Source organism: Neolamprologus brichardi, chromosome 3 (assembly GCF_056152115.1).
Source record: "Neolamprologus brichardi isolate AB-2024 chromosome 3, ASM5615211v1, whole genome shotgun sequence".
Classification (NCBI taxonomy): domain Eukaryota; kingdom Metazoa; phylum Chordata; class Actinopteri; order Cichliformes; family Cichlidae; genus Neolamprologus; species Neolamprologus brichardi.
Genome location: NC_142106.1, coordinates 22,605,355 through 22,619,573, shown reverse-complemented (window position 1 = coordinate 22,619,573; position 14,219 = coordinate 22,605,355). Strand labels below are relative to the sequence as shown.

At 40.8% G+C, this 14,219-nt stretch overlaps 1 protein-coding gene across 2 annotated transcripts in view; it reads left to right on the top strand.

The window, feature by feature from the left end:
* LOC102798181 (dachshund homolog 2-like) overlaps window positions 1–14,219 on the top strand; it is a 112,654-nt gene that overhangs the window by 81,967 nt on the left and 16,468 nt on the right. For both annotated transcript variants that reach the window (XM_006803428.3, XM_087834907.1), the window contains exons 4-10: window positions 3,048–3,275; window positions 5,593–5,762; window positions 6,629–6,734; window positions 7,201–7,275; window positions 12,332–12,432; window positions 13,227–13,374; window positions 13,526–13,702. In XM_006803428.3, the coding sequence (XP_006803491.1) occupies window positions 3,048–3,275; window positions 5,593–5,762; window positions 6,629–6,734; window positions 7,201–7,275; window positions 12,332–12,432; window positions 13,227–13,374; window positions 13,526–13,702 (1,005 nt within the window). The remainder of the gene's footprint in view (window positions 1–3,047; window positions 3,276–5,592; window positions 5,763–6,628; window positions 6,735–7,200; window positions 7,276–12,331; window positions 12,433–13,226; window positions 13,375–13,525; window positions 13,703–14,219) is intronic.

The window sequence follows — 14,219 nt, the reverse complement described above, 5'->3', positions numbered from 1 at the left end:
GGCCGGTGTGACTGATGCCTAAATAAGCTGTAGGAGAAGAGAAGTTTTGTAGCAAACTTAATTTGACACCATAATTAGTGGCATATAAACCTAAAACAGGTTCCATCCATCCTTTCTTCTGCTTACCCTTATTAGGGTTGTGGGTGGGCTGGAGCCTATCCCAGTTACCATAGGTTTATGTTTTAAAAAGTGAATAGGTGGAGCGATGACTCTGACCAAAACATATTTCTTCCTTTTCATGTTGGTTGTCCTTTTGTAGTTTAGCATCAGAGGAAATGATAGGGGTCATGCAGTCCTTATTGTGTGTGTCAACTATATCTGAAGCTAATGAGGGTTTAGGAATCTGAATTCATCTATCCAAGTGGATATCCTCTGGAGTGGAGTGGGTAGAGGGCAAGTAACAAAAACAGCAAATTCCTTTTCCTAAAAAGACCAGGTCAGAAGATAAAGTCTCACAACCCTGTTATTAGCTTTAAATAACTTGCTTTGGGTTTAGTCCCCACTCCCTCACACTAAAAGCCTGTTAAGACGGGATTTTATTATACCCTAATGTTATGAACAAGAGGAATGATTACTGACCCCAAACTAAAGGAAACACGAGCCACAACTTTGCAGCAGCTAAACTGAAATCCAGGTGTCAGAGCTGCAAGCTGTAGCCGCAGAGCAAAGGTGTAAGTTTCTAAGAAAGTTGGACAAAAAAAGGAGGAAGAGACACACAGAAGACTCACACGGAAATGCGAAAAAGCCCCAAAAAAGTGAAAGACAGAGAAACGTGGAGGATAGGCAAAGAGAAAAAAAAGAGGCTGGGAGGTAGAGGACAAGGCCAAGGAAAAAATGAGAAGAGAGAGAGAGAGCGAACATCTGCCCATCTGTTTATACTTCTTTTCTTCCCCGGTGTAAATGGCAGAGGGGATGAGGCCCAGCTGTCATCCACACACACACACTCTCACACAGACACACACTCACAGAGCGCAGGGAATTCAGTAGGCAATAATAGAGAGAGACGGTTGCTAATTCAAACTAATGGAGGGAGATGAAGATGGATGAGAGAGGGAACAGGGGAGCAGAGAGAGAGATGTGCAGAGCGAGAGAGGCAGCACTATACAGAGAGAGAGAGAGAGGGAATGAAGGTGTGAAGTGAGAGAGTGATTAAATTCATTTTGGATCCAAACAACGGAAAAAAGTTGTGGTGATCATCATTTTATCACAATAATAATGCTTCAGTCAGTCATTTACACGCGTGTGATTGTTTACAAGCTAAATGTATTTCATTTATCATTTTTAATTATAAGAAACAGGATTTTGGACACTTTGTTTATTCCCTTTTAATTTCACAGACAACCAAATGTTTCCTGCTGTTTGAAGAAGCTTTGAAAATGTACCAGGATTTTTAGATCAATTCTATCGATCGATATATCCATCAGTAGTGGTCTGAGTTGCTCCACAGAGACCTCTGGCTTTCTGAGAAAACATGTAAAATTTAATTTGGCTTTTTTTTTTTTTTTATTGTATTTATGTGCACTTCACTCTTTTCATATTTCCACTGTGAGAGTGTCTTTTATATTTTGACATCATCTATAGTCACGCTAATCTCTCTCCTTTGCTCTGGGTTTGTGCCATGTGCTTAACTCCTGTGCTCCCCGCATGCAGAGGAGCTACATTATGCTGCAGTCACACCAGCTAAAATCTGAAGGTTTGAGACTGTGGCACAAGCAAAAATATTGCGACTGTGTGCAATTAACTTGCAGTCTTGTTGCCTTTAAAATGATTACTTCAAAGACAGGGACCAGGTCTGCAACCACTTGCAACCAGTGAGCTAAAGTTCGCGATTAAAATTGGGTCAAGTAGGAAAATACATTGCAATCCGTTTGTGATTAACTGTGAAAAATATTTGTAAATTACCTACCTGTTGAAATTTACACTTGCTTTAAAACAGAAATTCAGAAACTCATCAACAAATAGTGACGTAGTTGCTGCAGGATGGTAGTTTATCTGCAAAATTATACAGGTGCTCTGCATTATTCCTTTTATAAAGGAATATAACCAGGATGCAACCAGGATGCAACCAGTCAGCGTCAAGCTGAGTCGAGTCCTGTGCTGTAAAGAAACGTGTCAGAGACTCGTTGCAGTCATCGCCGCAGACTCGCTCAATTTGATTGCAACTTGTTGGCAATCTGTCTAAGAGTGATTACAGTTAGAGGTGGACCACCAGTCGCTTCTGATCTAAAGTGGTTGACCAGTTGGTCACTGCAACTACTTGCAATCAGTCAACAAAAGCAAAACAAATCACTGGGCAACCAAACATTTTTCCTGGTTCCTGTCATATTATACTATAGTGAGCCATTAAGTACAGGGTGCCACTAGCTGGTTGAGCTGGTGATCTATATATTGAAAGAGTACTTGCTGCACAGGCTTCAGATAAAACAACCATACTACCTATTTAATTCATGGCCTTGGTAAACATTTCCTTGAGAGTCCAGGGTCTCAGTAGCTAATTTTAAGTCTAACTAAACAGGAAGTGATGTCCAGTTTGTACATTATTGTCCACCTTAGGGTAAAAAAGGATGATAAAGCAGGGCATGCTTTACAATAGGCAGGTTATTGAGATCTACAGCCTACTTGCTGGTTTCACAACAGTAAGATGGCAACAACAAAAATGCTCAACTCAAGATTTGTAATGCCTTGCTAGCCAGTGGGTGGCTTGATAGTAGCTACATCTTTTATTTACAGTCTATGCTGAACACAGTTTTGTAACAGGTGTCATTATGAAATGTCAGTTTTTCTGTTTAAAGGTTTAAAGGCTGTGGTTACAATTTTGGAGGGCTCTAAAATAGTGGTACCCTGTCCGACGCTGTTGGAGACGGTAACAGAAATTAACTTTTAGCCACAGTACTAGATACTAGGGTCCTTCGTTCCCCAGAAATGTACCCAGAGATGGATGAACCGATGAACTGTTGTTTAAAAATGAGGAAAAAAAGACACACAAACATGTATTTGTTTGTTATTTTTGGACCATTTGGAATAAAAATATCTCCATCTCTACCCAGGAGGAAGTGAGTGTTCCTGGGATAAGGAGCGTCTGACCAGCCCCCCTGCTGGTGCCCACAGCGGAGGGCCGGGAGGAGGAGGTGGTGGTGGAGGAGCACCACCAGTGGGAGGAGGAGGAGGAGGAGTAGCTGGTACTGGTGGTGCAGCGGGAGGTGCCGGGAGGGGGCCCGCCTTAGGAGCTGTCAATCAGCAACAGCAACTCCAGCAGCAACAGCTACTGGCAAACAGTGAGTGCTCACATCCACGCCACGAGAGACAAACCACATGGAAAAAAAGGACAACACACACACACATACACTGAAGGTCTGTGAGTTTGTGTGTGTATGTGTGTTTAAAGGGTGGCAATATTTGTTAATGTACGCCATTTAATCTGTTCCCATCTCCTGTATTAACACTCTGCCGGGATTAATCAGCACACACTCTACTAAATGACTCAATTCATCAACACCACACACACACACAAAAACAGAGACACACTCATACTCGCTCCTTTTCTAACTGCAGAAGTAATATATTTACACACAAACAAACACATACACACACACAAAAAGAACAGCGGCAGCAACAAACACTCACATTGATTATTCTATCACTTCAATCGTCACGACAACAGCAATCAGTGTTATTGTTTCATTGGAATGAAAGCAGCCGCTGCACATTTGTGTGTGTGCGTGTGTGTGTGTGTGTGTGTGTGTGTGTGTGTGTGTGTGTGAGACAGCTGAGGCGTCTGCTCAACGGTGTACATCTAGCTGGGAGCTCGTCTTGGAAAATAAGTGGCCTTTCTGAGGGTCAAGGGGGGTCACTGAGGTTGGAGGTCAGAGGTCAAGGTTGGACTTCTAAGAGGTTTTCGGGGGGGGGGGGGGGGGGGGGGGGGTTAAAGGATGAATCGAAGCTAATGGATAGTCCTAACAAACACGGTGAAATGTGTGGTTGGTGATGTGCATCTGTGCATGAGGTAAAGAGAGGAAGACGAGGGGGAGGGAAAGAGGGCAAACGGAGAGGTGGATAAGAGGAGGATAAAAAGGAGAGCTGGGCAAATAAATGTAAAAGTGTTGCTAGAGATAAAGTACAAAACCTGGAGACAGGACATGCACCAGTACAGGATGTATTCAAAGAGAGCAGGCAGAGAATAAAACAGAAAAAAACCTACAAAACTGACCTTACCTTTTTCCCTTCTTTCACCTCATCACCCTTCAAACCTCTGACCTCCGTGTTTTATTGGTCTTCTTGTCTTTCTTTCTCTCTGTCCTCCTCTGCTTGGTTAACTTTTGTTAGCGAGACATTCGACACTGAAATGACACCTCTCCTTCTCCCTCTCTCCTCAAGGTTAAGGTCAACCTGAGTTCACAGACACAATCTCAGACTGTGTTACTATCTCGTTTTCACCATCAAGCTTCAAGTAACCAAATGTAAAAAAAAAAAAAAAGATAGAGAAAAAGATCTCGTATGTAATATTTTACTTGGGTTAAAAAGAAAACATATTCGCATTTTCTTCATTTCATGTCATATTTCTGCTGTTACACTAGTGGATGCTCCTCTTAAGTTAAGCTGCTTTAAAGCAATGATTTGCAAGCTTTTTCTGGGAGGCCGCACTTGTGTTGTGCCTCACCACCTTTATAATTTTTTTAATTTTCTCATTTGTTTTTATTCGTATTTCATGTTTTTAATCCTGTTTAATTTTAGTTCTTTGCCAGGGTGGATTTCCTTGTTTTAGTTTGCTTTTTATTGCTTGAAAATGTTTCGTTTTGCTTTAGTTTTTATTAGTCTCACTGTTAGTTTTAGTCTTTTTTTAATTATTATTGCATGACGGACAAATGTCAGAGGAACACGCAAATTAAAAAAAAGACTACCCTCAATAAACGTGAAATTAATTTTAAGTGAATATGCAACTGAAATATATAAAACCAAAGGCTTATTTGTGTATTTTAGTTATTAACCATTCAGGAAAATATGTAAAAATGCAAATAAATGTGTTTTTACAGATTTTTGTCTGTATTTTTTAAACAGTTTTTTCAAAGCAGTGATTCACAGTTTTGTAGACTACTAACTTCTCATTAAACATATCCATCAGTGCCTCATCAGACAAGTTGTAATTGAATTTTTACCAGTTTTATTTTCATTTTATTTTATTTTAGTTATGTTTTCCAAGTTCACAAAATCATTTCAGTTAGTTTTTTTGTCTGTTTTTTACCTTCGTTAAAAGTTTTTTTCACATATAGCTTTGTTTTGTGTTTAGTTTTGGTTAACTATAATAATCTTCTGCTCCACAGCCAACAACTCTTACCCATCACTATTTGCAAAAAAAAAATCTCAGTTTCATTTAACTGAAATCAACGTCAGCACAATAGCATCAGCAAGAACTTTTCTCTGAAAATTTAATAAATGAAAATAAATGATATGGATTCATCTTGGTTTCACTTCCTGTCTTTCACCTAGTTATTATCCACGTCCCACCAGTGGGGTCCACCTCACAGTTTGAGACCCCCTGCCTTAATGTCAGGTTGCCTCAGAGTGAGGAGAGTTTATCCTCTTTTTGTGTCTCAGGGTTGGATCTGCCTTTTATGATGATGCCCCACCCTCTGCTGCCCATGGGGCTGCCGCCTGCGTCTGTTGCCATGGCAATGTCACAGATGAACCACCTAAGCACCATTGCCAACATGGCCGCTGCAGCCCAGCAGATACACACTCACGTACACCGTGCACCTGTCATCAAGGTAACACGACACGCAACTGCAGAGGGTCCGACTGGGATCCATGAGGAACTCCTGTGTGAAAAATCTTTTACATCTTTACATAAATCTGTTATTCGAGAGTTTGTCTGCCATTACAGTGCTCTTTAGTCTTATGTGTCTACTGCAGTCCACCAGATGATTACCATATACCCTACTTTTCTAAATATTTAGGCTGCGCAATAATACAGTACACCCAAATATAAAGATTAAAGCCTTTTACAGAAGCAGATTGAGTCCTTAAATTGTTGAGAAAAGCTCATTTGGTTTAAATTACAGTGCAATCAGTATCAGCTTTAATCAGGGGTTATTTTTCTTTTGCTCTAAATGTACTTCACATTACACAGACAATAATAACACGTATGTCATGTTTATATGCATACATGCAGTGGTGCAGAGTGTGAAGATGTTGGAATAGATGTTAAAGTTTCTAAAGATGTGTAATGATGTATTGTTTCATAATATTAAATACATCTTTTAAGTGAAAATATCCGGAGGGAATTTGGATTTGGGAAGCATGGCTGTGTTGTTGCCAGTTTGATATCTTTAAGTTTAGGATTTTTATTTTATTTCATCAAATTTCGGACAAAATATGAATTAGTTGTATTTCTACAACAAATACACATTAATTTAATCATCTCACGTAAACATCTGTGCAGCGGACCATCCAAAGCCATTCTTACTCGACTTTGTAATTATCAATGAAAAATTTAATAAAGTTTATCTTTATGACATGTTGAGAATGATTAGAGAGAGAGAAAGCTGTAATCACTGGCAGCCAGTTATAAGCCAGTGTAACATCATGTTTGAATCTCTCCACTTACTTTCCTTCATTGCCTCTCCTTCTGCAGGAGAGAGTGTGCGACAGCCCCTCGCTCTCCCCGTCTGTTGACGAAACCAATACTCCTCTGCAGTCGCAGCCCAGCAGCTCAGCCTCCAGCTCGCCCGAAAGACTGGGTACACACACACACACACACACACATACTCATCACACACACACAGCAAAGAGGCAGATTAAATGCAAAAATTGGAGAAACCATGCAAAGTACTCACATTTCCGCCTCTTGAATCAGAGGATTTGCTGCTTTCTTTGTCACATCAATGTAAACTGTAACTTTGAGCTTTTTTTTAAGTGATTTGCTGCCTGGTTATCATGAAAGTAAGTTTTTAAACATAAAAATAAATCTTTAATGGTTTTAAGCATCTTAAATATGTCTAATTTGGTTATGCTGTCTTTCATTCTTGAACACAGGCAAAACATAAGTTTTTAGTAATTTTCTTACATTTTTTAAAACAAAGCAGCATGTGTAGTAAAGATCTTACACACTAGACAACACACAAGTAGGAAGATGTACATGTATGCAAACACGTGCGTCCACACTGTAATGCCCACACATAACCAGAGCATGCTTTCTTTCAACAGGACTGGTGTCAGCTGATGCAGATGTTGCGCTGACCAACTCTACTCCACCCATCAAGAAAATAACAAAGGACAAAGGTTGGACCACACACTCGCACGCACACTTAAATATAAGTGAGGATATTCCATTACTCGCCTTAATCTAAGCCCTCTCCCGGTTACTTCTGACATCTGATAAATTTCCTCACTTAGGAGGGCTTTCCTCATCTACTGTATTTACACACACACATGCAGAGACAAACACACACTGAGAAACAGAAGAGTCAGGATGTTCTGCCCCTCATATTGATCACCTGTCTCCAAACCATCAATCAGATGAGCAAGGGAGGGAGAGATGGATAAAAGATGGATAGATGGATGTGGGGTGGGGGTGAGCGAGGAAAGCTAAGTGAAGGAAGCGTGGCTAAAAGGGGTCAGGAGGTCACGCACTAAAAGCAAGCAGGGCCTCTCCTTCCTCCTTCACACTCTTTCTTCTCCACCCCCCGTCCGCTGTATTTTCCATTCTTATAACACATTATTCTTGTAATTCCTCCTTCTCCATCCTCCCTCCCCCTCCCCCCACCTCCACCTTTCATGCTCCTGAAGCTCCACTGCAGACATCAGCAGGAGTGCTACTTCCTTTAAAATCAATAAGAGCTAAAGAAAAATAGATAACTCGGTCTCGAAGATTGTCTTCTTAATCCGATATCTGCGGTGGAGTCAGGCCACGTGATCCCCCCGCGCCAGCCCTCCTTCATAAATGTGATGGTGTGTTGCCTTTTATAGTAGGCTCTGTGAACCAATCAGAACTGAGGCTTTTTAGACTGTGTTGATGGTAGCTAGTGAAAGCATCAGAATTACTTTAAGAGCTTTAAGGTTCACAAACACAATTTGTTTCACATAATTCAGTTGTTGCTTTTTATCTATCAGAGAAACTATCTAACACATAAACACTCTGCCATGTATGGATGAATGTGAAAGTTTTCCCAGATGGAGCTTCCTAATACAGTTAGAAAAGTGTTGATTACAGGTGGCAGATTTCACATAATCTTTAAAATGATTCATTTAAAAAACGCTTTTTACCCCTCAGCCATTAAAGGTTGATGTTGTCGACACCTGCCTTTGTGAATACGATAATTGACTGGTTCTTATATAGAGCTTCTCTACCTGAGTTCTCAAAGCACTTTGTCCAACTTACCTCATTCACCCATATAAGCACTTTTTTTTCCCTGTGCTTAAGTGTTTTCTATCTAACATTCACACTCCGGAGACCAACTTGACTTAATATTTTCTCCAGGGATGTTTAGACTGAATGAGCCAGGGATCAAAGCGCCAGCCTTCCAATTAGTAGATGACCTGCTCTACCCCCTAAGCCAGGGGTGGGCAATTCCAGGCCCTGAGGGCCGGTGTCCCTGCAGGTTTTAGATGTGTCCTCGAACCAACACAGCTGATTTAAATGGCTAAATTAGCTCCTCAACATGTCTTGATGTTCTCCAGAGGCCTGGTAACGAACTAATCATGTGATTCAGGTGTGTTGACCCAAGGTGAGATCTAAAACCTGCAGGGACACCGGCCCTCATGGACTGAGATTGTCCACCCCTGATTTATACCATAGATGAATCTACTAAAAATCACAGATTTCACTAGCTGGGCCTACGTCCTCGTTTTAGGATTGACAGCGTTTTAGTAGGTAAAGGTGAATGCTTGGACATGAATTGAGCTGCGGTTTGGGGAAGGCCTCGAAGGGGACTGGCGACGGCTCCCGGGCCAGGCAGATCCTCATGTAATAAATTGAAGTGAAGAAGTTAAAGAATTGAGAACAAGGAGGGAGGGACGGTGGGGCACGTAAGCGAGAATGAACAGTTGCAGAACTGGGGGAACTTATATAGATGGCAACCGGAAGGAGCGTGTTTAGAGGCGTGGTCCCGCTCCTGAAATTCAGATACAAAATCTCCAAAAGTTTGAATCTTAGGTCAGAGATCAAATTTTTTGAAAATCTTGAACATGAAAATCTTCAAGAACATGATCATTCGAAAGATGTCATGTAGGATTTTCAAACTGATACAACAGGTGTATACAGTAAAAACCTTGGATGAGTTTGAATCTTGGTGAACTTAAACTCTAGTCGAGGTCAGTGATGAAGTTTTATCAAACTCTTAATGAAACGGAAATTAAATGTAATTTATTCAACTTCCGCTGCATTTTGTGTCCGTTTGCAGCATTTTTCTATTTGCTGGTGTTTTCTTAAGTTACAGTCTGTTTAACCTCTCAGGACCACCGTAAGAAAAACCTAACTTTGTGAACGTGATAACTCCAGAATAAGGCGATGTAGGATTTCCAAATTGTTACCATAGGTGCTTGTAGTAGAAGCTAAAAGGGAAGCACTGATGGCCACCTAAAATAATGGGTGGGAATAAACCAGGTGCATTAAGTTCTAGCTACAGTGTCGCTACCAGAGATGACTCAAGACGATGCTTGTGATTCCAGAAAAGTGATTCCAGAAGAGTCTACTCTTTTACGGAGGCCGCATCAAGCTGCTTGCTATGAAGTTTGTCTGTGAAAAAATTTTTTTAAATGATGGAGCAGCTGCACTCCTGCGTGTGAAAGGATGAACCCTAACCTGAGCGTCATTCTGCAGAACGCTTTACAGAACCGGGTCATTTACGCATATTTACTTGACTCTGAAATTCTCAAAGACTGCTTTTGATGTCGGTAAATGAACGGGGTCGTCTCCTTTCCTGTCTGAAGATTATCAGATGTGGGTGAAAGAGGGGTGATGCACTGCAGAGGACGCTGGAAAGCACAAAAACTCCATCAAGCAGACTGTTTTTTGTTTGTTTTTTTAACAGCTTGTTGTGCTGTTGCATTTTGACATTCTAAAAAAGGACATGTTACAAATCAAGTTGTTGAGTTTGATTGGATCTACTAATTGGAAGGATGGTGGTTTGGTTGTGGTTCCTCCAACCTGCATGTCAAAAAGTCTATGGGCAAGATCCCGTGAACGTTAGATTCAAAGTTCTTGGTATGGAAAAAATGTGGCTGAATGAGCCTTTTGTAAGAAGCTGCTTTAAGTACATTTACCATTTAATTGAAGTTTAGAATTATTCTATATACGTTCTTTATACATTAGTTATAAATAATAAACCTACATTTTCCATGTATATAATGAATTCTTTGCCTTCCGGTAAATTTAAGATTGTTAAATGCCACAAAAATCAAATATTATACAAATGATTCACTCTAGAGCAAAATACATATGTTAGGATAATTTGACTCCTAAGTCTTTAGGAGTTTATGTGCTAAAATAATTTTTTAGTCTATTTTATGTTTTATTTTCAGATAGACAGAAAAGTAACCTACAATAGTTACTGTGTCTGTAGTGTAGTTGGTATTGTTGGAGAGTGATTCAATAAGAATTTAAAAAATTATGTATTGAGTAAAAAAACTTTTAAAAGCCACAAAAAGACACAGGAAGTGCTGCCGCTCCTCTCTGGGGTGTTAACAGACCATAATGTTCCCTGTGGCCTCGCTCCATCTGGACGGTATAGTGCAGTAATTACTGTAGCAGAGCAACATAATAAACCAAACTTGTTATCAAAAATGGCCTGACAGCGCTTCAAATCCTTGGTTGTATTTTTATTGTGTCTTTTCTTTAAATGGAAACTTGGAAGTTGACATGAAATTTCATAGTGTTTTTTATTCTTTCTTTAGTAGTATGAGCTGTAGTATGAATGGTATAAACTTCAAATTGTAGCCAGCCAACAATGAATCTCTTTCACCATCTATAGATTTTTCAAAATAAAAGCTCAAATATGTCTAACACTGATCCAACCATTTCCTCCAGCTCCTGTTTTTCTTCCTTTACTATCTCCTTGTTTGTGCTCCTTATTTAATCTACCTTTTTTTCTTAAATCATTCTCTGCTCTTCCACCTCTTCACCGTCTCTACCCTTTATTTATTCATTATTTATTTTTTGGCCAAACATATTTTGGTGAAAGAAATCAGGGCAAATATATGAAAAGCCTGGCCGTTTTCAGTGTTTGATAATGAAAGGGGTGGCAGAGGTCAGAGTGAAAAGCAGAGGAATAAAAAAAAATGGAGGTGATGAATCAGTGAAGATGGAAACATAATAAGGAGATAAAGCAGAAAAAGAAGCATTTTGAGGCTCAAAGCAGCTATAAATGAGAAATAACAAATATTGTAGTTAGTGTAAAAGGGCTTGCTCATAGTGGCAAACTTGCAGAGCATTATGAGTTGATCATTCAGAAGTGACAAAAATGTTCGTAGGGACCAAAAACAGAGCTAAAGGTGTGTCAGTACTGGACTGGCAACTGGAAGATGGTCAGTTTCTACCTTAAAGCTTGTTTGCCAAAAACCACAAACTAGAAGTTTAACATAGAAGGAGGAACAGAAATAAGGAAATTAATTGCAGAGTAATTGCAGAGAAATAAGGAAAGGAGCAGGGAAGAGAAAAAGGGTTGAAACGATAGAAAGAATAACCTGACATGGATTTAAGGAAATGGGGAAAAGAGTAACGGAGGGAAAAAAGAAGCATGAAAAGATGAAGATGAAGAAAAGAGATGAGCTGAGGTGGAGAAATAAATGATGAAGGAAGATCTAGGAACGATGGGAAAGGTAGTCGAGGGATGTGTGGATGAAGTGGCAGATAGGGGATGGAGATTTTTTTTGTGTGTGTGTGTGTGTGTTAGAGTGCATCTTAATCAGCGTTAATTTCACAGCAGAGTTAACCCAGTTGTCAGTGTGTTAGGCATTAAAGGCTGAGCAGACACTGTGACGCACTCACAATGAACACACACGCATACACACACAAATCAAGGATGTCTTTAATCCTTGCCAATTAGTACCCCACATGATTGTCTGAATACTAACGACCTCAGAGTGTGTGTGTGTGTGGGTTTGGTGTAATTGATTTCTGTGACGCTGCTTCGTTGCCTTTTATACCTTAGTAAACATTTCATAAACTTCACTCCGACTTCGTGACAAGTACTGTCGAAGGAACCTTTCTTCTTTTTTTGAATTTGTGGAGCAGGGTCCTCATAAATTAAGACAGCATCTTAAATGAACCAGGCAAATAAACCATTTCATCAGGTCCAAAATATTTAAAGTTGCCTGCTCTGTTCACTGTTTCTCACAGAGGAGTCTCCGCTCGGACAAACCCTGCCGCCCGGGTTTCCTGCTCCGTTCCTGTTCGCTGACGGCCTGTCGTCAGTGGAGACCCTCCTCACCAACATACAGGTGTGATGCTGTTCTCACTGTCACTGTCGCTTTAACAGCCACTGGGAAAAGGCAGCAGATGGACTCCAGGAGTACGAGGGACTTATTGCACTTTTTTAATGCTACTGCAAAGAACACTACAGCAATATTACATTAGGTCATATAATTCTTATGGTTGCATATGTTTGGAATGAGAAGCAAGAAGAAATACGTGTGTGTGAATGAGAGGGAAGCAGGTGGTAGTGAGGGTGGATGAGTTTGAATACCTGGGGTCAACAAAGAGAGGTGACGAACAGAGTGGGTGACGAGGAGTGATCTGAGAGAGAAAGATGAAGAGGATGTAGATGGCGGTGCTGTTAAAAAGACAAGGTGGACACGATTAGAAATGAGGGACAGCTCAGGCTGAGTGGTTTGAAGACAAAGTTTGGACATGTGCAGAGGAGGGACAGTGGGTTAATGAGTTAAACATTCACTTGAACATGATGTAACAGAGCTGATGCTTTTGTAATGAGCACTAACTAAAGTAAGGAAACAAACATGCATGGTCACAGTCGGTAATCGTGATTTCTCTCCTCAGCTCTCTGTTTCACTAAAGAAGTCCTTGAAAAAATTAAAAATGGGTAAAAATAATATAATTTGGCAGATTCACTTTAACTTATACAAAAGAAAAATTCATATATACAAATTGGGATTTAATTTCTTTTCTTTTTTTTCTAAGTACTCCTAATTTAAACACTGACAACACGGCAGGTCTTTGTCTCATCTGCACGTCCTGAACAGTGTTAGAGGTTATAAACGCCAATCTGTGCACTCAGGGCCTGCTGAAGGTGGCTGTGGAGAACGCCCGGGCGCAGGACAAACAGATCCAGGCGGAGAAGAGGGAGCTGAAGATGGAGCTCTACAGGGAACGGGAGATGAGAGAGAGTCTGGAACGACAGCTCACCTCTGAACTACAGAGCAGAGGTTAGAGGAGGAGGAGGAGGGGGGCATTTGACAAGTTCTTTGAAGATGAGCCTCAAAAGCAATGTTAGAACATAAAGGGGCCGTTAGAAAGAATGGAAATTTGCCAGTGAGTTACATGGTAGATACAAAACGAGCTATCTTCTTCCTCCAGCCTCCATCCAGAAGCGGCTGAAGAAGGAGAAGAAGGCCAAGAGGAAGCTGCAGGAGGCGCTGGAGTTCGAGTCGAAGAGGAGGGAGAGAGTGGAGGACGCTCTGAAACACTCGTCCTCGTCCTCCCCTTCTCCTGAGCCGCTGCACGCTGCCAACAACAACAACAACAAAAAGAACGGTTTGTTTTCTCGCCGCCTCCTACTTCTTCTTCTTTTGTCTTTTTAAATTCTTCCCTTTGTCGCTTTAGCTCGAACTGCCTGCGTTTAAAACTGCTTAAATGTTTGCCTGTTAGATGAATGATTTCCCCCCCTTCAGCCTCTTGTTTACCCTAACAAGCAGCTTTAAAAGCAGAGTTACAGGCTGCTGCTGTTTTTCTGTCGTCCTTCCATAAAATTCGGAATAATCACCAGCAGCAGTAAACGTGCAGTTAATCTGTCTGCGTGGCACCGCTGCAGAAAAACAACGCCAGCACAGTTTGCAGCACTACGTCTCGTAGAAGCAGCTCCACGTTTGCTTCAGGTTGGTGTTCCTGTGCAGGCCGATGGCAGTGACTATGTCTGTTTATCATTAATAAGGAGAAAAGAAGCATAGCAACGCCCACCGATGTAATTCTCACGAAAAAAAAAGAAAAAAAAAACACTGTCTGGGGCTGGACCCTCTGTGGATCCGGTTTGTCTTTCACCTGCACGCAGTTA